Source organism: Oryctolagus cuniculus, chromosome X, assembly GCF_964237555.1.
Source record: "Oryctolagus cuniculus chromosome X, mOryCun1.1, whole genome shotgun sequence".
Lineage (NCBI taxonomy): Eukaryota > Metazoa > Chordata > Mammalia > Lagomorpha > Leporidae > Oryctolagus > Oryctolagus cuniculus.
Window position 1 is genome coordinate 36,597,549 of NC_091453.1, and position 27,122 is coordinate 36,624,670.

At 43.9% G+C, this 27,122-nt stretch overlaps 1 protein-coding gene across 2 annotated transcripts in view; it reads left to right on the plus strand.

Moving 5' to 3' along the window:
* Window positions 1-27,122, plus strand: part of LOC103345149 (G antigen 6) — a 50,621-nt gene that overhangs the window by 13,254 nt on the left and 10,245 nt on the right. The window contains exon 1 of one of the 2 annotated variants that reach the window (XM_051834716.2): window positions 26,735-26,768. The exons of the other annotated variant lie outside the window; for it this stretch is intronic. Within the exon in view, the coding sequence (XP_051690676.1) occupies window positions 26,756-26,768 (13 nt within the window). The 5' untranslated portion in view covers window positions 26,735-26,755. Of the gene's footprint in view, window positions 1-26,734; window positions 26,769-27,122 lie in introns of those variants that run through there. 2 annotated transcript variants of the gene reach the window in all.

The following is a 27,122-nucleotide window of genomic DNA, read 5'->3' on the forward strand; positions in this document are numbered from 1 at the left end:
TTAGTAAATACATAATGAGTTTATGATATTGTATAAAATATGCCGAGGCACTGAAGCAGAATCAGGTCAGTTTTAATATAATTGTGCTTCTGGATGAGGTCTTTGGATTCCAAAGAAACCACTGCTCTTATTACCAATTGGATAAACAGACCCAACAACTGTGTGGTGCCTAAAAAGGTCCAGGGTTCCTGTAAGAACAGCATTTCCATCTCTAGCATCAGTGAGTCCCATTCACATTCCTTCCCAACTTCCGTGGGTGCCTGCAAGAACCTTGCCACCACCATTGTGGTTCCTTCACATTGTGTGCACTCTCCTCTCCTTATTCTGAGCCCTTGCAGCTGATGCCCTTGCACTTTCTTTCTTCTTCTCCCACTTCCATGGGTGCCTGCCTGAATCTTCTGACCACCAATGCAGTGTTCCCTACGGTTCCTTAAATCCTTGTGTGCTTTCATTTCAAATATCAGAATCATTTCAGCCACACTCCTTTGCCTTTAACCTCCTCCTCTTAACCTGGTGCACCTAACAATCACCAATGTGGTGCATGAATAGGGTTCCAGGGTTCCTGTCGGTGTTGTACCCTGTCTCTCAGGATCTCAGCCCTTGTGGCCACTGTCCTTGCCCTCAACACTTCTCCTCCTCACCTCCATGAGTGCCTTATGAACTTTACAGGCACAAATGTGGTGCCTCCATAAAGTCTGGGTTTCTTCCCGCCATGTATACTTTAATCTCAGTAATCAGAGCCCCATCACCATGCTGGCCCTTTTCCCCTTCCATTCTCATTTCCATGGGTGCCTGGATGAACATTTTCACCGTGTATGGTGCCAAGAGAATTCCTGGCGTCCCTTATAGCTTTGCTGCGTTCATCTCAGGCATCGGAACACTTTGGGCCAGTCCTGTACACTTTGTCCCATCACCCCACTCTCCTTTGAGCCTGCCTGAATTTTTGCAGGACCAGTGTTGTGCCTCCATATGGTACTGGATTCCTTCTAGCTTTGTGGACTTTGATCTCAGTCATCTGAGCCCTGATAGCTACCGTACTTTCCTTTCACCCACATCCCCTGTACCAGGGCTGCACCATGACCATTCTGCTGTGGGCTAGGTTGGGCCTAAATTAATACCCCAGGCTGTTGCCTTTTATGTAGAGAATTCTAAGTAGAGGCACAACCATGGCATGCAATGTGATAAGCTTTATTTACGAAGTGAGAAGAATACAGAGGCACATGAGGGCTTCATTTAGGGAGAGTGCACCAGAAGAGGTAAAGAGGGGAATTTCGTACCCTGCTCTGCTCATCCTGAGTCCAGGAGGTGGGAAGAGAGGAAGAGCCCCGTCTTCATCAGGCTTTTTATTAGCTTAGAAAAAGGGAGTGGTTACATAAAACTGCTGCATCCCACATCCCAAAAGGTACACCTGGGGAGGGGTCATCTGATTGACAAGTGGGTTGACAGGATTACATGGGGGTGGGGAGGTGTGGTCTCCAGTTCATGAACTCTCTGACTTCCCACATCAATTCAAACCATGTATGTGCTGCTGTGAGAGCATGAGAGCATTCCTGTTTTTTTTTTTTTTTCCTGGCTTACTGAACGTTTATCTCAAGAACCAGAAAGTTTTGGGCTAGAGTCCTGTCTCCTCTTCTCCTCTTTCTACTCCCTTCTGTGCCTTCTTGAATTTTTCTGACATGATGTTGCACCCCGCTATGGCACCGGGTTCCTAATGGCCTTGAGCACTTTCTTTGTAATTTGAACGTGAGGCAACAGTCCTTGTCGTTTCCCCCTTCGTCTCTCCACTTCCTCCGGAGCGTGGATAAACATTCCCACCGGCCCAGGTTTCCCCGGATAGGGTTCTGGTGTTCTTTCTGTCTTTGCGCACGTTCGCCAAAGGCATCAGAATTCTTTTGAGGAGTTTGGTCGCCTTCTCCCCTTGCATCCCCCGCACCCCCACCCCGTGTGCTAGACTTAACCTTTCTGCAACCCATGTGCCACCTCTATATAGTACCGGGTTCTTTCTGTTCTTGCACATGTTCACTTTAGTAATATGAACGCCGCAACCCACCGTGCTCGCCCTTTTTCCCTCCCCCTCCGCACTTCCGTGGCTGCCTGGGTAAACATTCCCACCAACTGTGAGGTGCCTCGCTAGAGACCTGGCGTTCACTGTCTTTGGGAACTTTCGTCTCAGGAATCAGAACCCTTTTGCCGAGTCCTGGTCCTTCTACCCTCGTCTGACCCCAAAGTCTTTGCCTGAATCTTCTCACCACCAATGTTTTGACTCCTGAAGTTACCCGGATTCCGTCTCAGCTTGTACCCTTTTCTCTTAATACTCTGAGCCCTGGAAGCCGCCGTCCCTGCCTGTCCACCCCACCTCCTCTCTTTTGAGACTGCAGGATAAACGTTCCCAGCGTGTGGTGCCTAGATACGGTTCAGTGTTTGGTTTGGACACTAACATGTCAGCGATCGGAACCTTTTGGGCCACAGTCCCCACCCGAACCCCTATCCCCTAGCCAATTGTGTGCCTGCCTGAATTTTTAGACACTCGTATGGCGCCTGCATTTGGTGCCACGTTCCTTCTGGCCGTGTGCATTTTGTGCTCAGTACTCCGAATGCTAGAAGACACAGCCCAAGCCCCCTATTTCCTCTTCGGCTCCCCACTTCCTTGTGTGTCTGGATAAACATTCCCACCAACTTCTTTTACCTGGATATGGCTCTGGGGCCGTTCTGTCTTTGGGCATTTTTATCTCTGACATGGGAAACCTTTGGCCAGTTCTATGCCCTTTGATTCCGCACCCGACTCTCGCGTGTGCCTGCCTAAAGCTTTCTGCCGCAAAAGTGACGCCCCCATATATACCGGGTTCTTTCAAGGCTCGTGCAGCTTCATCTAAGAAATTGAGCCCTGGAGGCCGCCGTCCATGCGCTTTCGCCCCGCCTCTCCTCTTCCGGGGCTGCAGAATAGACATTCCCACATTATCATGTGGTGCCTCAATAGGGTTCCGGTGTTCCTTTAGGCATTGGGCACTTTCAGGCATCGAATCACTTTGGGCCACAAATTCCGCCTCCCCTCTTTTACTGTGCCCGTCTGGATTTTTATGACACCGATGTAGCGCTTCCATATAACACCTTTTTTTTTTTTTTTTTTCTCGCTGGTGATACTTTCATCTAAGAAATCTGAGCCCTGGAGGCCACCGTCCTGCCCTTTCACCCTACGACCTTTCTTCCGGGGATTCATGATAAACATCCCCTCAATGTGTGTGCTTCTTCGATAGGGTTCCGGTGTTCCTTTAGGCAACTGGCACTTTTAGGCATCCAATCACTTTGGGCCACAGATTCCCTGCCGCCTCTACTGTGCCCTTCTAAATTTTTCTGAAACCTACGTGGCGCTTCCACGTAACACACCCCCACCCGCCCGGCTGGTGGTACTTTGATCTAAGAAATCTGAGCCCTGGAAGCCACCGTCCCTGCCCTTTAACCCCCACGACGCCTCTTCCGGGACTTCATGATAAACATTCCTTCAATGTATGTGCTCCTTCAATGGGGTTCCGATGGTCCTTTAGGTATTGGGCACTTTCAGGCTTCGAATCACTTTGGGCCACAAATTCCCTGCCGCCTCTACTGTGATCATCTAAATTTTTCCGACACGGATGTAGCACTTCCATATAACACCGAGTTTTTTCTTGCCATGAGCATTTTCATCTAAGAAATCTGAGCCCTTGAGGCCACTGTCTCTGCTCTTTCACCCCCCCCAACGAGCGCTCTTCCGGAGCTACAAGATAAACAACCCCTCAATTTTTATGCTGCTTCCATAGGGTTCCGGATTTCCTTTAGGCATTGGGCACTTTGAAGTATCAAATCATTTTGGGCCACAAATTCCCCATTCTCCCGCCTCTAATGTGCCCGTCTGAAATTTTCAACACCGATGTAGCGCTTCTATGTAACACGGAGATTTTTCTGGCTGGTGGCACATTCATTTAAGAAATCTGAACCCTGGAGGCCACCGTCGATGCTCTTTCGCCACCACGACCCCTCTTCCGTGGCTTCATGATAAACATTCCCTCAATGTATGTGCTGCTTTGATAGGGTTCCGGTGTTCCTTTAGTCATTGCGCACTTTCAGGCATCGAATCACTTTGGGCCATAAATTCCCCCTCCCCACCACCAGCCCCACCCGTACTCCCCTCCGCCTCTACTGTGACCGTCTGGATTTTTCTGACACCAATGTAGTGCTTCCATATAGCATCGGATTTTTTCTGGCCATGGGCATTTTCCTCTAAGAAATTTGAGCCCTAGAGGCCACCGTACCTCCCCTTTCACCCCATTAGCCCTCTTACCTTGCTGCAGATTACGCGTTCCCAGTGTGTGGTGTTTCAGTGTTTGGCTTGGAAACTTACATATCAACGGGACCTTTTGGGCCACAGTCCCCACCCGAACCCCTATCCCCTAGCCAATTGTGTGCCTGCCTGAATTTTTAGACACTAGCCAATTGTGGTGCCTGCATTTGGTGCCAGGTTCCTTCTGGCCGTGTGCATTTTGTTCTCAGTACTCCGAATGCTAGAGGACACAGTCCAAGCCCCCCTTTTCCCCTTTGATTCCCCACTTCCTTGTGTTTCTGGATAAACATTCCCACCAAACTGCTTTACCTGGATAGGGCTCCAGGGCTGTTTCTGTCTCTGGGTACTTTTATTTCGGAGATAGGAAGCCTTTGGCCCGTTCTATACATTTTGATTCCGCACCCCACTCCCATATGTGCCTGCCTAATGCTTTCTACCACAAAAGTGTTGTCTCCATACAACACTGGATTCCTTCTCGCTGTGGGCACTTTTTTTTTTAGATTTTATTTATTTACTTGAGAGGTAGAGTTACAGTGAGAGGGAGAGACAGAGAGAAAGGTCCGTCCGCTGGTTCACTCCCCAAATGGCCACTATGGCTGGTGCTGTGCCCATCTGAAGCCAGGAGCCAGGAGCTTCTTCCGGGTCTCCCACTTGGGTGCAGGGGTATAAGGACTTGGGCCATCTTCTACTCAGGCCACATCGGAGAGCAGGATGGGGAAAAGGAGCAGCCGGGACTAGAACTGGGGCCCACATGGTATGCCAGCACCACAGGTACAGGATTAACCTAATGTGACGCGGCGCTGGCCCTGCTGTGTGCACTTTCATCTCAGAAATCTGAGCCCTGGAAGCCACTCTCCGTGCCCTATTACCCCACCTCCCCTCTTCTTGTGTTGCAGGATAAACTTTTTAGGTGTGTAGTGCCTTGATATGATTAATGTGTTCCTTTTGGCTTTTGCACACTTTCATTTCAGTGTAACCATTTTCCCACATCCCCCACCCCACCCCCTCTTCTTGTGTGCCTGGCTGAACTTTTCCAACACTGATGTGGTACTACACATATCAGTGGGTTCCTACCGGCCTTGTGCACTTTTAGTAACTCAAGCACTTTTCGTCACAGTCCGTGCCCTTTTGCCCCATCTCCTGTTTTCCTGGACTCCAGGAGAATATTCTACCCCCATATATGTGCTGACTCAATTGTGTTCCACAGTTCTTTCTGGTTTGGGGCACGTAAATCTCAGGAATCGGAACCCTTTGGACCATAGCCCTGTTGCTTTGCTTGCTTTTCTGATTCCCTTTTGTGAGCCCTTCTGTCACCCATATGGTTCCTTCTGGCCCTGCCCACTTTCAGTAATCAGTGCCCTGTCAGCCACCAACCTTGACCTTTCATCCCCACACTCTCTCGACCCTTTCCAGAGCTGCCAGATGATCATTCCCAACATATGTGTGGTGTTTCAATAGAGTTCCAGGTTCCATTCTCTATGCAAAGATGCATCAGAACCCTTTTGGCCACAGTGCTGCCCCCTTCTCTCCTTTTGACACTCCCTTGTGTGTGCCTGCCTGAACCCTTCTACTACCAGTGTGGTGCTTCCATATGGGTTCCTTCTGGTCTTGTGAACTTAATCTCAGTAATCAGAGCCCTATCAATCACCATGCTTGCTCTCTTTCCCTCCCATCCTCACTTCTGTAGGTGCCTGTTTGAAAGTTTCCACCAACTTGAGTAGTATCTTGATAGGGTTCTGTGGTTCCTTTTGGCTTTGGACACTTTCATCTCAGCTATCAGAACCTTTGGCTAGTCCTGCTGTGTTCTTCTCCTTTCCCTACTCCTGTGTGTGCCTGCCTGAAGCATTCTGAATCCAATGTGACTCCTCTATATGGATCCTTGCCCTTTCTTCCCTGCCATTTGTGCCTTGATGAACCTTCCCTTCAACAATGTAGTCCCTTTATGGTATTCCAGGCTCCCTTCTAGCTTGGGTACTTTCATCCCAGGCATTTGAGCCCTTTTTGCCATGCTCCTTTCCCTTTCTCACCCCTCTTCCACTCTTGGGATGGTTGGTGAACCTTCCAACTAATGCAGTGCGTCAGTAGAATTCCAGTTTTCCTTCTGCTCTTGTTCACTTTTGTCTCAAGCATTTGAACCATTTCAGTCACTGTCATATTCCAATGGATTACTGGGTGAACCTTCCAACTACCAATGTGATGTTTTGATAGGAGTCCTGGGTTCCTTCAGGACTTGGGCATATTCCTTTCAAGAATGTAGACCCTTTAGGCCACTGCCTTCAGTCTTTCTTTCCTTCACCCCTACTCCTGTGAGTGCTCCACTGCACTTATCATCACTAAACTGTCCTGTTGGTTTCAGTAGTTCTTCTAGCCTTCTGCACTTCCCTATATGAATTTAACGCTGTTTTGGCTGCTGTCTTTTCCTTTCCATGAGTTCATAGGTGCCCTGGTGGACCTTCTAATCAACAGTATCACCCCTATGAGGATTTTTGGGTTCCTCCAGCCTAGACTCATCCTATGTGCCTTAGATCCCAAGGTCATCTGCCAATAACCGGTTTGGTTGATGCAGGAAATAGAACATTTATATTATGAGTCTTCAAGGCTCCCTGTACTAGGGTACCAGTGATTCTTCTGTTCCTTAGCTGCCCGATTTGCAATGTAGCCTGAAGTCCTTTAGGTCATCGTCCTGCCCATGAGCTTGGCTGTTTGCCTAGGGTGGCAAGCTATTTTCAGTCATGGCACTGGCATTCCTCAAGCAATTCCAGAACCTTACCAAGCTTTCAGTAAGTACCACAGCTTTGGAATATTGGGCCCTCTTTGCCACCATGTGTACCACAAATGTGTGCCCTCTGGATCTTTCCTTGCACAAACATGCCTTTCACCAGGATTTCAGTTATCCTTTAGACCCAAACAATATCTTTTTGCAGTGGAACTCCAGATTTCTAATAGGCTCTCAGAAGGCACAGTTGTGTCCTTTCAAGGTCCAAGACTCTTCACAACATTGTCTGACAACTTTCTTGGTGCCTCAGATGGCACTTCCAGGCATCATCTACCCTGACATTGCTTTCTGGTGGTCCTTTTTGATGACTAGACTGCCCATGCACTGGAGTTCAATGGTTTGTTAACAACAGTAGCCAGATCCTGTGTTTTGGAATATTATAGTTCTTTTGAGAACCATGTTTCCAGCCCATTGATGCTTCTTTTGGCCCTGTACTTCTATCACACTATGGTCATTAAGGCTCTTCCACCTCTAGATGTTCCCCATGTTGTTTCTAGCCCACAGTACACCTGCCCGGTGGGGACATGGTGTGTATTTCCAGCTATTATTTTGTATTTCTATTGTTGGAAGTGGAGAATAATTGGTCATAGTGATGATCACCACTGGAGAACCAAGGGCCCTTGTGACTACTACCTCTCTCCCTACTCTGCCCATCACTGGTGCCCAGTGGAAACTCTTGACCACCAACCTTGTAGAGTTCCAAGGTTCTTACTGATCCCAAGTCATCCTTTACACTAAGAAACCAAAGGGTTTTTTTTTTTTTTGACAGGCAGGGTGGATAGTGAGAGACAGAGAGAAAGGTCTTCCTTTTGCCGTTGGTTCACCCTCCAATGGCCACCACAGCTGGCGCGCTGCGGCCGGCGCACTGCACTGATCCGAAGGCAGGAGCCAGGTGCTTCTCCTGGTCTCCCATGGGGTGCAGGGCCCAAGCACTTGGGCCATCCTCCACTGCCTTCCCGGGCCACAGCAGAGAGCTGGCCTGGAAGAGGGGCAACCGGGACAGAATCCGGCGCCCTGACTGGGACTAGAACCCGGTGTGCTGGCGCCGCTAGGTGGAGGATTAGCCTATTGAGCCGCGACGCCGGCCCGAAACCAAAGGTTTTTGCACCAACAGCCTATCTGTGTTAAGCAGAAATCAAGCCCTCTGATCACTGGCAGGCGTGACTCTGGGGAATCAATGGCTTTTTCAGTCCTTAGCTATCTCATGTGCTATGGAACCTGGGAAAATTTGGTCGCTGATCTTCCCATACATTATATCCCTGGGGACATTGTGGACAACAGAAAACCCAGACACTAAAGATCCGAGTGTCTTCATGTCCTCCAGCTTATGCATGTGCTTGGGAACTACACAACTTTGGAAACTAAAGCCTGTGAAACATAGACTATGTTGGACATTGAGTCTATCTCAACCTATAGAACCCTGGGGCTCTTCCAGGCATATGCTGGCCAGAGCACTGGTATCTTGCATCACCTTTAGGTATGTTCTCCTCTTACATTCATTCCATGTGGGGCCTTTGTGAAACCAGACTCCTGACATGTTGGATTCAGGAAGCCTTATGGGCATGAGTTCCCATACTATGAAGTATAAGGGCATACAGGCAGTCATCTTTACAACATTGTGGTGCAATAAGAATCCTTTCAGCCACCATATGTAGTACACTGGGGAAATGTCTTGCCACCAGTTTCCTTACCACCTAGGATTGGGGTGTTTTTGCCCACCCCAACCTATACTTTGGCTGGGGAACCAAGGGCTTTCTGGCTCCCAGACTGTCCACAGGAGAAACAAGAGCATTTTAGATCACAGTTCTGTCCTACCTTAAGTATGCCATAAGATGTTTTGAATCCCAGTCTGCCTATAAGCTACAGAGGCAGGAGCCCATGCAACCACAGTCCACAGAGGTAGTGTCCTAGGGAAAATCCTGCCACCAGACATTCCACTAGCTACAGTTCCAGCCTTCTTCATGCTACACTCTGCTAGTATGCATTCAAGGGATTTTCTCCATTGTCCTATTGCCTGCTATGGAAAGCACAGTACATTTGGCATGGATCAAAGAGCTAAATACAAAACACAAAAATATAAAAAAATCTTACAGGATAACATAGGAGAAAATCCAGGAAACTTTGATTTTGACAGTGACTTTAAAAATATATAATACAAAAGCATGAAACATGGGAAAATAAATGGACAAATTGAACTTCATTAAAATTAAAAACGTCTGCTCTGTAAGACACTGTTAAGAGAATGCAAAGGGCCAAGACTGGGAGAAAAAAACTTGCAAACATATTTGGTAAAAGACCAATACCCAAAATATACAAAGGTCAGTTAACATTAAGAAAACTAGCATCCCTATTTAAAAATAGGCAAATGAAGAAATGCCTCACCAAAGAAGATAGTTAATGAGCATATTAAAAGATGCTCTGGGGCTGGCGTTGGCATTGTGGCACAGAGGGCACAGCCACTGCCTGTGATGTTGGCATCCCAAATAGGTACTGGTTCGAGTCCCAGCTGCTCCACTTCTAATCCAGCTCCCTGTAATGCACCTGGGAAAGCCACGGAGGATGGCCCAAGTCCTTGGGCCACTGCATCCACTTGGGAGACCTAGAAACAGCTCTTGGATCCTGGCTTCAGCTCAGCCCAGCTCTGGCAGTTGCGGCCATTTGGGGAGTAAACCATCTGAAGAGAAATCTCTCCCTCTCTCCCTCCCTCCCTCCCTCTCTCTCCTCTAACCCCCTAACCCCCCTCCCTGTAACTCTGATTTTCAAATAAATAAAAATAAATCTTATTAGAAAAGATGTTCAACATCATATGTGATTAGAGAGTTACAAATTCAAACAAGATACAATGACACTGAAATGGTTAAAACACAATATCCTGACAATACCAAATTCTGGAGAGGATATGGTAAGACTGGAATTTTTGATTGTTGTCCGTAGGAGTGAAAAATGGTATAGACACGTTGGAAAGCTGTTTGACAGTTTCTTACAAATTTCTATGCTTAGCACACTCATACCATATAATCCAGCAATTACACACTGCTTGACATTTATCCTAAGGAACTGAAAAGTTACAGCTCCACAAATATTTGCACACAATTGTTTATATCGGCTTTATTCACAACTTCTAATATTAGGAAGCAACCAAAGTATCCCTCAATGTGTGAATGAATTAAAAAAATGCAGTACATTTACACAATGTAATATTATTTGGCAATGCAAGGAAATGATATATCAAGTCATGGAAATACAATGAAGAACCTTAATTGCACACTCATAAGTGAACTAAAGCTATTTACTGTATGATAACAACAGTATGACATTCTGGAATTGTAAAAAGTATGGAGACAGTAGAAACGTCTTTGGCTGCCAGGGATTTGGAGGCAGGAAGTAAGGGGAGAGCAAATGGAGAATAGGGAATTTCAAAGGCAGTGAACTAATTCTATATAACACTATAGTGATAGATATGTGTGAGTTTTGCATTTGTGAAATCCCATATAATGTGTAACACCAAGAGTGAACCTTAATATAAATTATATATCTTAGTTAACAATATTGTGTCAATATTGACTCATCAGTGGTGACTAATGTAAGATGTTAATAATAGGGGCAACCATGTGCATGGGATGGGAACTTAGTACTTTCTCTTTTTTAATTTTATCTTTTTAAAGGTTTATTTATGAGGTCTGCGCTGTGGCATAGTAGGTTAAGTGTGCTCCTGTGACACCGGCATCCCATATAGGTGCCAGTTCATGTTCCAGCTGTTCTTCTGATCCAGCTCTCTGCTATGGCCTGGGAAAGCAGTGGAAGATGGCCAAGTCCTTGTGCCCTTGCACCCATGTGGGAGACACAGAGGAAGCTCTTGGCTCTTGGCTTTGGATTGGCTCAGCTCTGGACATTGAGGCCATCTGGGGAGTGAACCAGAGGCTGGAAGACTTTTCTCTCTGTTTCTCCCACTCTCTGTCTGTAACTCTGCCTCTCAAATAAATATATTTTGATTTTATTTATTTATTTTAAAGATTTACTTTATTTATTTGAAAGACATAGTTACAGAGAGAAGTAGAGCTACATAGGGGCCCAAGGTCTTGGGGCAACTTCTACTGGTTTCTCAAGCCATAGAATGGAGCTGGATCAGAAGTGGAGCAACTGGGACTCGAACCGGCACCCATATGGGATGCTGACACTGCAGGCCCGGGCTTTAACCTGCTGTGCCACAGTGCTGGTCCCAATTTTATTTCTTTGAGAGGCAGAGTTACAAAGAGAAAAGGAAAAGGAAAAGGAAGAGAGAGAGAGAGAGAGAGAATGAATGAGAATCTTTCATCTGCTGGTTCACTCTTCAAATGACTGCAATATCTGGGGCTGGACCAGAACAAATCTAAAAGCTTCTTCTGGGTCTCCAATGTGGGTGGCAGGGGCCCAAGCCCTTGGGCCATCTTCTGCTGCTTTCCTAGGCGTTAGAAGGGAGCTGGATTGGAAGTGGAGCTGCTGGGACTTGAGTTGGCACCCATATGGAATACTGCCATCGCACTTTGCACTTAATCCACTGTGCCACAGTGCTGGCTCCAGGAACTTAGTACTTTCTGATCAATTTATTTATAGACATAAACCTGCTCTAAACATGAAACCCATTGATTAAAAGGAAGGAGAAGAAAAATAATAAAAATAAAATTAATAACCTAACTTTACACCTTGCAGAACTAGAAAAGGAAAACTGAAACCAAAGCTAGGAGACAGAAGGAAATAATAAAGATTAGAGAAAAAATAATATGAAACAGAGAACAGAAAAACAAAGAAGAAAATCAGTGAAACTGAAAGCTAGTTCTCCGGAATGATCAGCAAAATTGACAGCCCTTTAAGCAGACTGACAAAGAAGAGGACGATGCAAATTATTTAAGATTAGAATCAGCAATGAAAGTGGGGTCAGGGGGCCAGCGCTGTGGCACAGCTGGTTAAGGCCCTGGCCTGAAGCGCCGGTATCCCATATGGGCACGGGTTCAAGCCCCAGCTGCTCTACTTTCCGATCCAGCTCTCTGCTGTGGCCTGGGAAACAGTGGAGGATGGCCCAAGTCCTTGGGCCCCTGTACCCATGTGGGAGACCCGGAAGAAGATCCTGGCTCCTGGCTTTGGATCAGCACAGCTCCACTTGTTGTGGCCATCTGGGGAGTGAACCAGCAGATGGATAGACCTCTCTATCTGTGTCTCTATTTCTCTCTGTAACTCTGTCTTTCAAATAAATAAAATAAATCTTTAAAAAAATGAAAATGGGGGCATTTCTAATGACCACTGAGGAAAAAATGAATTGTAATTACACGAGAAAAAGGTATGCCAATAAATTAGATAACTTGGATGAAATAAATTCCTAGAAACCCACAGATACCTACATTGATTCAAAGAAACAGATCTATACTGTTAAAGAGATTGGATTGGAGACCAAAACCCCCCAAGAAAGGATAATCCAGGATCCAATGGCTTCACCATCGAATTCAATTAACCATTTAAAAAAGAATTAATACCAATTCTTTAAAGAAAAATCTTACAAAATCTTCTATCTCAGAGTGAATAATCACTCCCAAAGGAATATATACAGCTAAATATTGCAATAATAATTTCTGAAACAACATTTTTTCTTTAAAGGTATAGGATTTATTTAAGCATTGAGTTGCTTAAATTAAAAGCAAACAAGTAGGCATAATAGTAACTAGATATGGGACCCGCACTGTGGGCTGGGTAAAGCTGCCATCTGCTGTGCTGGCTTCCCATATGGCCACCAGTTCGAGACTCAGCTGCTCCACTTCCCATCCACCTCCTTGCTAATGAACCTGGGAAAGCAGTGGAGGATTGTCAAAGTGCTTGGGTCTGCACCCACGTGGGAGACCCAGATGAAGCTCCTGGTACCTGACTTTGGCCTGGCCCACCCTGGACCATTGCAGCCATTTGGGGAGTGAATTAGTGGGTGGAAGACCTTTGTCTCTGTCTCTCCTGTCTCTGTAACTCTTTCAAATAAGTAAATGCATGTTAAAAAATAACTAGATATTAATAACTACATATGATAAGCTAGTTTCTTATTTCTTTGGGTTTGTATTTTCTCAATACTGGATATGTAAAACGAAATTCAGAAAGACATTGGATGCTGAGATCAATATTACATTAATGTGGGCCGGCACTGTGGCCCCAGCAGGTTAAAGCCCTGGCCTGAAGTGCTGGCATCCCATGGAAGCCAGTTCTAGTCCAGGCTGCTCCACTTCCAATCCAGCTCTCTGCTATGGCCTGGGAAAGCAGTAGAAGATGGCCCAAGCAGTAGAAGCAGTAGGAGGTGCCCAAGCACCTGCATGGGAGACCCAGGGCTGGCTCCCTACTCCTGGCTTCGGATCAGGGCAGCTCCGGCCGCTGCGGCCAACTGGAGAGTGAACCAGCAGATGGAAGACCTCTCTCTCTGTTTCTACCTCTCTCTGTTACTCTGTCTTTCAAATAAATAAATAAATAAAAAGATATTACTCTAATGACTAATTTAAAGTTTTTATATTTCATCAGAACAACTGGTTTATTCTAATTTACCTACTTTATTTTGGCAAAAATTATGTATCTGAACCTATATAATAAATGTACATTAGGATTATATATTTTCTATCTGTGCTGTTTCACTTTAGATTTATTTGAAGGATTCTGCTAGTAAACACAAGCTAAAAGAAACACTGCACCAGTTCATTTGGCCTCCTTTTAAGTCTGAGATTTGAATTGTGAGACCAATATTAGACATTGTCTCTGGAATTCTAACAATTGCCAATATTGGTGCTCTTCAAGTGTGCATTACTTCCAGTACATTGGATATCCCCAGGGATCAGCAACTGAAAACAGAATAGGGCCAACTGATACTGTCATGCATTAAAATATAAAAAAACTAAAACAAATACATATAAATATCTGTATAATAAATTGAGTAAGAAGTAACTCATTGCCTTATATTTAATGGACAATAAGTACATTTTCTACAAACCTGAACTGAAATAGCTTTGTTTTTGAATTTACCATTCTAACATAATGGCAGCCTATCACTCACTACCCACTATCTGGGAATCTGTAAGATATGATCTTTTCTTTTAAAGGGGCACCCCACTTATAATTGGTTTTGCTCCAGTTTCGCCTGTACTAATTAACAAACTTATATGGTTCAGAACTCAACTTCTGGGAGCAACTAACCATGCAGGGGGGACACAGACATTGGCAATAACCGAAACTACTCCAGCTTACAAAGCAAATTCGTTAGATAGGATAGACAGAGACTTCCAGACCCTGGATAGGCAGGGCCAGCACTACGCCCCCTCATAAGCAGGGAGCAGTTACAGAAGAGATGATTCGACATCCATCAACTTCCCTTAGGATTAAGGGGATGGAGTCTCTGAGAGGGGAATGAAGTAGGCAGGCACACAGGTTAAAATTGATTAGGTTTGTGAGCTGGAAGGCCACGCCCCTGTGTGACCTCATGCCCCTACCTGGCCACACCTGAGTGCCGACCAGCCAACCAGGTTAAATAAACACTCCCCTTTGGAAGTGGGTTAAAAGCTTGGGACACGGTGTGTCCTGCCCTCTCTTCTCCCCTGGTTTCTTGCCGGGAGGTGCTGGCTATAGCCCTGCGCCTCCAGGGTGTGTGGCCTTCGAGCCACTTGTCCTAGGCTTCCTGGCCTAGATGCTCCTCCACGTGGCTGGTTCCTGGTGCTCGGTATGAACCCAGATTTATCTCTCTCTCTTAGATAAAGCTCTCACTCTCCCATTCATCTTTTGCACTAAATAAAAGCCTAAAATGTAAAACAAAACAAAAAACAAAAAGTTAACTGATTTTTGTACCCTCATCCCTTCTTTTACATAGTGATTTTGTTAAAAGAACACAAAGAACACTCTTCTGTCTACATCCTTTAGAGGGTTTTGTTTTCACTCAGGGTCAAATGGTACACACTCTCCTCTCCTCACTCAATGTATAGTGGATAATCAAATGGCTCCCTTACAGTCTTCCTTAGGTTCCTGTTCACCTTGGTGGTTGAACGGTCCTTCTTCATCCTATATAAAGAGGCAATACTCTGCCAGCTGTTTCTAATCCTATATTTATCATTTTTTAATCTTTCTAGAACTTATTATTTGGCATATTAATAACTTGTATTTGTTCATTGTCTTTCCTCATAAGAATATAAATTTATAATCTTTATTTTGTCTCCTGCTCCATTACTAGCACATTGAACAGTGCCTGAACACACAGCAGCAGGTGTACAATAAACATTTGAACAAGTGTGTGAACCTGGATTCCACTTTCTATCATTTCTTTTTTTTTTTTTTTTAACTTTTATTTAATGAATATACGTTTCCAAAGTACGAATAATGGATTACTATGGCTTCCCCCCCATACCGTCCCTCCCACCCACAACCCTCCCCTTTCCCACTCCCTCTCCCCTTCCATTCACATCAAGATTCATTTTCGATTATCTTAATATACAGAAGATCAGCTTAGTATACATTAAGTAAGGATTTCAACAGTTTGCTCCCACACAGAAACATAAAGTGAAAAATAATAGATGATTTTTTTTTAATGATGATGAAATCAGATCAGACCTATTGTCATGTTTAATCCCAGTGAGAGTCAAGTTGGGAGTTGATAGTTTCTTTTCTTTTCTTTTCTTTTTTTTCTTTTTTTTTTTTTTTACAGAGGATCAGTTTAGTATGCATTAAGTAAAGATTTCAACAGTTTGCACCCCCATAGAAACACCAAGTGAAATATATTATTTGAGTACTCGTTATAGCATTAAATCTCAATGCACAGCACATTAAGGACAGAGATCCTACATGAGGAGTGAGTGCACAGTGACTCCTGTTGTTGACTTTACCAATTGACACTCCTGTCTATGGCATCAGTAATCTCCCTATGCTCCAGTCATGAGTTTCCAAGGCTATGGAAGCCCTCTGAGTTCTCCGACTTTTATCTTGTTTAGACAAGGTCATAGTCAAAGTGGAGGTTCTCTCCTCCCTTCAGAGAAAGGTACCTCCTTCTTTGAAGACCTGTTCTTTCCACTGAGATCTCACTCACAGAGATCTTTTGCCAGAGTGTCTTGGCTTTCCATGCCTGAAATACTCTCATGGGCTTTTCAGCCAGATCTGAATGCCTTTAGGGCTGATTCTGAGGCCAGAGTGCTATTTAGGACATCTGCCATTCTATGAGTCTGCTGAGTATCTCACTTCCCATGTTGGATCACTCTCCCCTTTATTTATTCTATCGGTTAGTGTTAGCAGGTACTAGACTTGCTTATGTGCTCCCTTTGACTCTTAGTCCTTTCATTATGATCAATTGCGAACTGAAATTGATCACTTGGACTAGTGAGATGGCATTGGTACATGCCACCTTGATGGGATTAAATTGGAGTCCCCTGGTATGTTTCTAACTCTACCATTTGGGGCAAGTCAGCTTGAGCATGTCCCAAATTATATATCTCTTCCCTCTCTTATTCCTACTCTTATGTTTAACAGGGATCACATTTCAGTTAATTTTCAACACTTAAGAATAACTGTGTATTAATTACAGAATTAAACCAGTCCTATTAAGTAGAACAGACAAAAAAACTACTAAGAGGGATAATGTATTAAGTTGTTCATTAACAGTCAGGGCTATGCTGATCAAGTCACCGTTTCCCATAGTGTCCATTCCACTTCAACAGGTTTCCTTTTTGGTGTTCAGTCAGTTGTCATCGATCAGGGAGAACATATGGTATTTGTCCCTTTGGGACTGGCTTATTTCACTCATCATGATGTGTTCCAGATTCCTCCATTTTGTTGCAAATGACTGGATTTCGTTGTTTCTTACTGCGGTATAGTATTCTAAAGAGTACATATCCCATAATTTCTTTATCCAGTCTACCGTTGATGGGCATTTAGGTTGGTTCCAGGTCTTAGCTATTGTGAATTGAGCTGCAATAAACATTAGGCTGCAGACCACTTTTTTGTTTGCCAATTTAAATTCCTTTGGGTAGATTCCAAGGAGTGGGATGGCTGGGTCGAACGGTAGGGTTATCTTCAGGTTTCTGAGGAATCTCCAGACTGACTTCCATAGTGGCTTGACCAGTTTGCATTCCCACCAACAGTGGGTTAGTGTCCCTTTTTCCCCACATCCTCGCCAGCATCTGTTGTTGGTAGATTTCTGAATGTGAGCCATTCTAACCGGGGTGAGGTGGAACCTCATTGTGGTTTTGATTTGCATTTCTCTGATTGCTAATGACCTTGAACATTTTTTCATGTGCCTGTTGGCCATTTGGATTTCCTCTTTTGAAAAATGTCTATTGAGGTCCTTGGCCCATCTCTTAATTGGGTTGTTGGTTTTGTTTTTGTGGAGTTTCTTGATCTCTTTGTAGATTCTGGTTATTAACCCTTTATCTGTTGCATAGTTTGCAAATATTTTTTCCCATTCTGACGGTTGTCTCTTCACTCTCCTGACTGTTTCTTTTGCAGTACAGAAACTTCTCAATTTGATGCAATCCCAATAGTTAATTTTGGCTTTGACTGCCTGTGCCTCCCGGGTCTTTTCCAGAAACTCTTTGCCTGTGCCAATATCTTGAAGGGTTTCTCCAATGTTCTCTAGTAACTTGATGGTGTCAGGTCATAGATTTAGGTCTTTAATCCATGTTGAGTGGATTTTTGTGTAAGGTGTAAGGTAGGGGTCTTGCTTCATGATTCTGCACGTGGAAATCCAATTTTCCCAGCACCATTTATTGAATAGACTGTCCTTGCTCAAGGAATTAGTTTTAGATCCTTGATCAAATATAAGTTGGCTGTAGATGTTTGGGTTGATTTCTGGTATTTCAATTCTGTTCCATTGGTCTATCCATCTGTTTCTGTACCAGTACCATGCTGTTTTGATTACAACTGCCCTGTAGTATGTCCTGAAATCTGGTATTGTGATGCCTCCGGCTTTGTTTTTGTTGTACAAGATTGCTTTAGCTATTCGAGGTCTCTTGTGCCTCCATATAAATTTCAGCACCAATTTTTCCAGATCTGAGAAGAAGGTCTTCGGTATCTTGATTGGTATTGCATTGAATCTATAAATTGCTTTTGGGAGAATGGACATTTTGATGATATTGATTCTTCCAATCCATGAGCATGGAAGATTTTTCCATTTCTTGGTATCCTCTTCTATTTCTTTCTTTAAGGTTTTGTAATTTTCATCGTAGAGATCTTTAACGTCCTTGGTTAAGTTTATTCCAAGGTATTTGATTGTTTTTGTAGCTATTGTGAATGGGATTGATCTTAGAAGTTCTTCCTCAGCCATGGCATTGTCTGTGTATACAAAGGCTGTTGATTTTTGTGCATTGATTTTATACCCTGCTACTTTGCCAAACTCTTCTATGAGTTCCAATAGTCTCTTGGTAGAGTTCTTTGGGTCCCCTAAATAAAGAATCATGTCATCTGCAAAGAGGGATAGTTTGAGTTCTTCCTTCCCAATTTGGATCCCTTTAATTTCTTTTTCTTGCCTAATAGCTCTGGCTAGAACCTCCAGAACTATATTGAATAGCAGTGGTGAGAGTGGACATCCCTGTCTGGTCCCAGATCTCAGTGGAAATGCTTCCAACTTTTCCCCATTCAATAGGATGTTGGCTGTGGGTTTTTCATAGATTGCTTTGATTGTATTGAGGAATGTTCCTTCCAAACCCAGTTTGCTTAGAGTTTTCATCATGAACGGGTGTTGTATTTTATCAAATGCTTTCTCGGCATCTATTGAGAGAATCATATGGTTTTTCTTCTGCAGTCTGTTAATGTGGTGTATCACATTGATTGTCTTGCGCACATTAAACCATCCCTGCATACCAGGGATAAATCCCACTTGGTCTGGGTGGATGATTTTCCTGATGTGTTGTTGCATTCTATTGGCGAGAATTTTATTGAGGATTTTTGCATCTATGTTCATCAGGGATATTGGTCTGTAATTCTCTTTCAGTACTGCATCTTTTTCCGGCTTAGGGATTAAGGTGATGCTGGCTTCATAGAAAGAATTTGGGAGGACTCCCTCTTCTTCGATTGTTCTGAATAGTTTGAGAAGAATTGGAGTTAGTTCTTCTTTAAATGTCTGGTAGAATTCAGCAGTGAATCCATCTGGTCCTGGGCTTCACTTTCTATCATTTCTTATAGTTCTAGGTAAATTACAGAAGTGTCTTCAAATTTCTTTGTTCCACATAAAATAATTTTGAGTATGTGTGCACCCTCTCAGTTTTAAATTGACATGTTATATTTTCTACCATATGTTTAAATAGATCTTTGTCTCTGTGTCTCTTTCTCTGTTTCATTGCCTTTCAAATAAAATTAATTCAAATTTTAAATTTTAAATAGAGCTGCATGGGATGTGATTTTGGCACATTTCAAAATAGTGTTGTATTTAAAATGTTATATCACTTTTTTGAAAAAAAAAAAAACTCCAATAAAATAGAATAAGAGCAAACTCTTTCTAAGTCCCTGTTTGAGAACAGCATTACTTTCTTTTTTTTTAAACTTTTATTTAATAAATATAAATTTCCAAACTAAAGCTTTTGGATTACAGTGGCTTCCCCCCCCCCATAACTTCCCTCCCACCTGCAACCCTCCCGTCTTCCACTCCCTCTCCCATTCCATTCACATCAAGATTCACTTTCAATTCTCTTTATATACAGAAGATTAATTTAGTGTATATTAAGTAAAGATTTCAACAGTTTGCACCCACACAGAAACACAAAGTGTAAAGTACTGCTTGAGTACTAGTTATAGCATTTATTCACACTGTACAACACATTAAGGACAGAGAGCCTACTACACGAGGGGTAAGTGCACAGTGACTCCTATTGTTGACTTAACAAATTGACACTCTTGTTTATGGCATCACTGATCACCCTAGGCTCTAGTCAAGAGTTGCCAAATCTATAGAAGCCTTTTGAGTTCACCGACTCCAATCTTATTTAGACAAGGTCATAGTCAAAGTGGAAGTTCTCTCCTTTCTTCAGAGAAAGGTACCTCCTTCTTTTAATGGCTTTTTTTTTTTTTTTTTTGCCAGAGTGTCTTGGCTTTCCATGCCTAAAATACTCTCATGGGCTGTTCAGCCAGATCCGAATGCCTTGAGAGAACAGCATTACTTTAATACCAAAGTCAGATAAATACAACACAAGGAAAGAGAATTACAAACTAACACCAGTTATGAATGCAGATGCAAAAATACTCAGTGAAATACTATCAAATCAAATCCAAAAGTACACTGAAAAAATTTTACACCATTACTAAGTGGGATTTAGTTGAGGAATGTAAGTGTGACTCAACATTAAAATAAAGAAGATCAATCAACAGAACAAAGGGGAAATACATAATTATCTTAATTGACAAGGGAAAAGCATTAAACAAAATCCAACAATCTTTGATGATAAGAATTCTCAGAAAACTGGGAATACATAGAGACTTTCCCCAAAATATAATTTTTTCGATAGTATGGACTTTTTTTTTTAAAAAAAGGTTTATTTATTTAATTGAAAGTTGGAGTTACACAGAGAGAAGGAGAGGTGCAGAGGGAGAGAGAGAGGTCTTCCATCCAGCTGGTTCATTTCCCAAGTGGTCGCAATGGCCGGAGCTGTGCCAATCTGAAGCCAGAGCTTCCTCTGGGTCTCCCACGTGGGTGCAGGGACCCTAGGACTTGGGCCATCTTCCACTGCTTTCCCAGGCCACACCAGAGAGCTGGAGTGGAAGTGGTGCAGCCGGAACTTGAACCGGTGCCCATACAGGATGCCGGAACTGCAGGTGGCAGCCTTATCCTCTACTCCACAGCGCCGGCCCCTGGACATTTTGATAATATTAATTCTTTTGGTCCATGAACATGGAGGACTTTTCAATATTTTGTGTTTTCTTCCATTTCTTTGGTTAGCTTTTTGTAATTTTCATTATAGAGATATTTTACACTCTTGGTTAAGTTTATTCTAAGGTATTTAATTTTTTCTAACTATTGTGAACAGGAGTGTTATAAATTATCAGCCAGACTATTGTTGGTGTATAAAAATGCTACTTATTTTTGTGTGTTGATTTTGTATCCTTATACTTTGTTGAGTTCTCTTATCAGTTCTTATAGAATTTTAGTAGAGTTTTCTTTTTTTTTTTTTTAAGGATCATGTAATCTTATAAACAGGGATAATTTGACTTCCCCCTTTCTGATTTGTATACTTTTTTCTCTTTCTTTTGCCTGATGGCTCTGACCAAAGCTTACAGAACTATATAGAACTAAAGAAATGAGAGTGGACACTCTAATCTAGGTCGGTCCATGTTTTTGTGAAAATGCTTCCAACTTTTGTCATCCAAAATGATGTTGGTTGTTGGCTTCTGATATGTAGTCTTTTTCTTTAAAAGACTTATTTTTATTTATTGTGGCATAATAAGTTAAGCTACAACCTGCAGCACTGGTATCCCATATGGGTGCTGGTTCTAGTCCTGGCTGCTCCTTTTCCAATCCAGTTCCCTGTTAATACTCCTGGGAAAGCAACGGAGCATGTCCTAAGTCCTTGGGCCCCTGCACCCACATGGGAGATCCAGAAGAAGCTCCTGGCCTCAGCCTGGCCCAGTCCTGGCTATTGTAGCATTTGGGGATTGAACCAGCAAATAGAAGACTCTCTCTCTCTCTCTCTCTCTCTCTCTCTCTCTCTCTCTCTCCCTCTTTATTTGAAAGACAGAGTTTACAGAGAGAAGGAGACAGAGAAAGATCCTCCATCTGCTGGTTCACTCCCCAAGTGGTCACAATGACTAGAGATATACTGATCCAAAGCCAGTGTCCAGGAGCTTCTTCTGGGCCTCCTACGTGAGTTCAGGGGCCCAAGGACTTTGGCCATCCCCCTGCTACTTTCCCAGGCACATTAACTGGGAACTGGATCATAAGTGGAACAGCCTGGACTTGAAATGGCATCCATATGGGATGCCAGCATCGCAGGTGGCAGCTTTACCTGCTATGCCACAATGTTGGCCCAGATACATAGTCTTTGTTACATTGTGTTATATTCCTTCCACACTTAATTTTTAAAAGTTTTTTGAATTATGAATTGATGTTGCATTTTTAAAAAGATTTTATTTATTTGAGAGGTAGAGTTACAGATAGTGAGAAGGAGAGACAGAGAGAAAGGTCTTCCATCTGCTGGTTCTCTCCCCAAATGGCCACAACGGCTGGAGCTGAGCTGACCCCAAATAGGAGACAGGAGCTTCCTCCAGGTCTCCTGCATGGGTGCAAGGGACCAAGCCTTTGGGCCATCTTCTACTGCTTTCCTATGCCATAGCAGAGAGCTGGGTCAGAAGAGGAGCAGACAGGACTAGAACTGGCGCCCATATGGGATGCCAGCACTGCAGAAGGATTAACCTACTGCACCACAGCATCGGCCCCTAATGTTGCATTTTATCAAATGCTTCCTCTGCATCTATTGAGATGATCATAGGAGTTTTATTCTTCATTTTGTTCATGTGATGTATTATATATATTTATTCCCATCCTGCTTGGTCAGGACAGGTGCTCTTTTTGTTGTGTTATTGGGCTCAATTTGCTGATATTTTGTTGAGGCGCTTTTCCCAGGTCTCTGAAGTGAGTGCAGGGGCCCAATGACTTGGACCTTCTTCCTCTGCTTTTACCAGGCCATTAGCAGGGAGGTGGATGGGAAGTGGAGCAGCTAGGTCATGAAGCGCCCCCAAAAGTGATGCTGGTGTCACAGGTGGCAACTTAATCCTCTACACCACAACACTAGTCCCAAATTGGGAAAGTTTTGTGCTCTTATTTCATGGAATGGATTTTATAACACATTCTTTTTCACCCCACCCTGTCCTTCAGAAATTCTCATGATTCAAATATTGGATTGTTTGATAATAGTCCAGATATCCTGAGTGCCCTTTTCTTTGTTTTTAATTTTTTCTCCTTTTTTGTCTGACTGAGATGTTTAAAAAGACCTGTCTTCAAGGTCAGAAATTTTTTTTTCTGCCTGAGCTAGGCTTTTCACTGTATTTTCTATTTGACTCATTAATTTCTTTTTTTTTTTTTTGACAGGCAGAGTGGATAGTGTGAGAGAGAGAGAGACAGAGAGAAAGGTCTTCCTTTGCCGTTGGTTCACCCTCCAATGGCTGCTGTAGCCAGCGTGCTGCGGCCAGCGCACTGCGCTGATCCGAAGCCAGGAGCCAGGTGCTTCTCCTGGTCTCCCATGCGGGTGCAGGGCCTAAAGACTTGGGCCATCCTCCACTGCACTCCCAGGCCATAGCAGAGAGCTGGACTGGAAGAGGAGCAACCAGGACAGAATCCGGCACCCCGACCGGGACTAGAACCCGGGGTGCCAGCACCGCAGGCGGAGGATTAGCCTATTGAGTCACGGCACCGGCCAGACTCATTAATTTCTAATATTTGTGTTTGGTTCCATTTCAATATCTCTATTTCTTTGCTCAATTGCTCTTTCATGTCATGTGCTGATTTCTTAATTTCATTTAACTCTTTATCTCTATTCTGTTGTATCTCTTTGGGTAACCTTACAATAATTTTTTGGAATTTTTTTCTCAGGCCATTCATCAATCTCCATTTCTTCAGTAATGCATCATTGTATTTTTGGGGGGTGCATACTAATTCCTTGTTTTTTCATATCTCTTGTTTTTCTACATTGATTTTTGTGCATTTAAGGGATAAGTTGATTCTTTCGCTTTTAGAGAATGTTTTTTGTTGATCAAAGGTTTTTCCTGGAAACATGACTTTGTGTATTGATTTCATAGATTGCCTTAACTTTAGTTCTGGTTAGTTTTTGTTGTGTAGTCTAGACCTATATTTGCTGTAGTTGATGGTTGCTACATTAGGGATCTGTGGTGCTCCTATAGCTCATTATGGTCACTGTGATCCATATTACACAGATATCCACCAATCTCCAGAGGAAGGGATTAGAATAGGGGCTGCTTACTTGTTGGTAGCAGGCCCTTGTTGTGCTGTAGGTGCACCTCACACACAGACTCCAAGCCAATATCCACATCAGGAATTGGAGCTGTAAGATAAGTGCTGCCTGCAGGAATAGGACGGTCTCACAGATTCCTAGCAGGTGCCTAACTCTATACTTTCAAGACTAGCACTAGTGATGGATCCAACAGGTGCTGTCTGTTAGAGTAGTTGATCCCTGAGAGTGTCTGCCTCTGTGAATAAGCCATCTTGCATCATTGTTTGTGGGATCCTTACTGGTCTGGGTGGGCTTCAAGAACCTCTGGTCCAAGCTTCAAGTGATCAGCAGGACTCAAAACCTAGCAGTTTCCATGGGGATGAGCTGGAGCCCTGAGCCCCATGCTGTGTCTGGGCAGAGCAAAGAAATGGTCTAGAGACACCAGCATGCAAGGACTATGTGCTGGGTTAGGAGAGACACACAGAGCCCAATTCAATGTTCTAGGGAGAAAACTGCTCTTGGGCTAGGTGGGGCAAAGTCAGCCTAAACATAAGACCCCTAGGTTCATGTTTGATGGGAGCAGAAATCTTTGGTAGTTGTTTATGGAAGGGGTAGGAGTGCAGAGTGATATCCCAGATGGGAAGGATGCAGAAACTCTGGCTACTGTCTATAGGAGGGGCTGGAGCCAGGTAGTATGGAACTTAGATCACAAGCCCTTTTCTGTGCCCTTATTGGGAGAAGGTTGATTTCCTACTAAGAGTGCATGCAATCCCAGGCATCTTCCCCCTCTTGAATGTGTACACTGTTCAGAGCATGGGCAAATTCCTTATTGTGCTCAGAACATGCCACAAGAACCATTCTGCAGGAACTGTCCCAAGTGCACAGGGAACTCTGAGCCTTCACAGGAACCCTGACTGAATTCCTGTGAGTACAGGTTTCAGCTGCAACCAGCAATGTTTCAAATGGTCACAGGAAAGGAGACAATGGAGGAGAAGAAGGCAATGGAGATGAGCCAAGATCCTTACTTCCAGGGCCATGGGGGATGTCCTTCTCCCACTGTCCACTAGCCTGCAGAGTGCTGTGTGTGCTAGGGTGCAGAGTATGCCCTTGCTCTGTCGGTCCCACTTGTGTCTGAGGGGGTATGCTTTGCTAAAAATGCAGGAATGTCCTCCACACCTCATGGAAGAAAATAAGTAAGGACTTCCATATCCTAGTGTTATGAGCATTAGTGCCTCAGTTTTTATTCCAGTTCTTGCCCCCACAGAGATATGAATTCAAGGCAGAGGCACAAATACTGTGAACAGGTGACAGCAGGATTTATTTAGAAGTGAGAAAGTGAATATACATTCATGTGAGAATGTTGGCAACCCCACACAAAGAGATGCCCATCATGAGTGAGCTAGAGAGTTGCCTGTAAGGAGAGAGAGCTGGAGGAGTTCCAAGAAGGACCAATATGCAAAGTTCAAGACCCCAAAAGCAAAAATGATGTTCCTCCAGCTACTTTTATGGGGGTAGGGGGTGTTGCCCTAATCAAATGTACCAGTAAGATGGAGTTTAGTGTGTGTGAGGTTTTCTTGGAGTTTCATGGCTCCCACGTGGCCATAATGGCATCTCCTCCTTCTTGATCCCAGATAAGACACAAATGCATCGTGGGAAAATGGGTGTACTGGAATGGCAGCTAAGGGGTAACGTTGCAATGCAGGGCAATGCAGAAGTTATTAGGAACATATTCTGGCTTACCTAATCCTACCTAATCTTCTCGCCTAGTTCCCCCATATTAATAGTGTCATATGGCTGGTGCCGCAGCTCAATAGGCTAATCCTCCACCTGGGGTACCGGCACACCAGGTTCTAGTCTCGGTCGGGGCCCCGGATTCTGTCCTGGTTGCTCCTCTTCCAGTCCAGCTCTCTGCTGTGGCCCGGGAGTGCAGTGGAGGATGGCCCAAGTGCTTGGGCCCTGCACCCTCATGGGAGACCAGGGGAAGCACCTGGCTCGTGGCTTCGGATCAGCGCGGTGCACCAGCCGCAGTGCGCCAGCTGCAGCGGCCATTGAGGGGTGAACCAACGGAAAAGGAAGACCTTTCTCTCGGTCTCTCTCTCTCTCTCTCACTGTCCACTCTGTCTGTCAAAAAAAAAAATAGTGTCCTATGGCTTGTGAAAGTGACTTGTCAAGATGGCTCCCCAGCCTCTGCTCTGAGGGTTGAGGGTGGAGAAAGAGCCAGTTGACTCTTTGAAGCAAAGGTGCCCTGAGTTTTTCAGGGAGCTCTCCTTACTGGACAGCTGGTCTGTGGTGACTGGATTCCTCTTTACAAGGATCTTCTGCACAAGAGATCAGTGTAGATGGGTTCTGCTGAGGCTCGACTGCTCACTCTTTTCCCTGAAACAGGGAATATCCCTGGCTTTGGAGCTTTGCTGTATGTTTGGCTTTGTTCCTCTTCCTATGCTGTCATGTCTGATCTTGGAACACTACTGTTCCCACTATTCTCTTATTACATTGAGGAGCTCTATCTCAGGAACCCACCTTGAGATGTATCTGCTTTGGAATTTCTCAGTGGAGGAGGCAAGGGATGCTAGGTCTTTCTATATCATCATTTTGAATCCATATAATTGCATTTTAAGTCCTACTTCCAATGAAGCCTGGAATGACTCAATAATAAAATGGCAAGGAATCATCTTGTGTTTTTGTTTTGTTTTGTTTTGTTTGTTTGTTTGTTTGTTTGTTTTTCAAGCAGAGAAAGAAGGAGAGAGAATGAGCTTATAAGTCATGGATATTGAAGGTAAGTGAGTGTAAGATGCCTACACTGAGAAAAAGCTCTGCCCCACTGTCAAACTTCAGTGATAGTTCTAACAACACTGTAGACACTGCATGAGTGACTGCTAATACATCAGATGTTACATATTACAAGTTTCTGCCTTGAGACAAAAGTTGATACAATTTGAAATACAAAGACCATGACATAGTACAACCTTAAGTGATCAGTTTAAATGTATTTACATATGTATTTTCCAAACTGATGACCTTTAATTACACAGTTTCTTAATTTAAAAGGGTACAGGTGATCAGCATACCAGTTAAGACATCCAAATCCAATATCAGAGTACCTGAGTTTGAGTCTCTCTTCTGCTCCTGA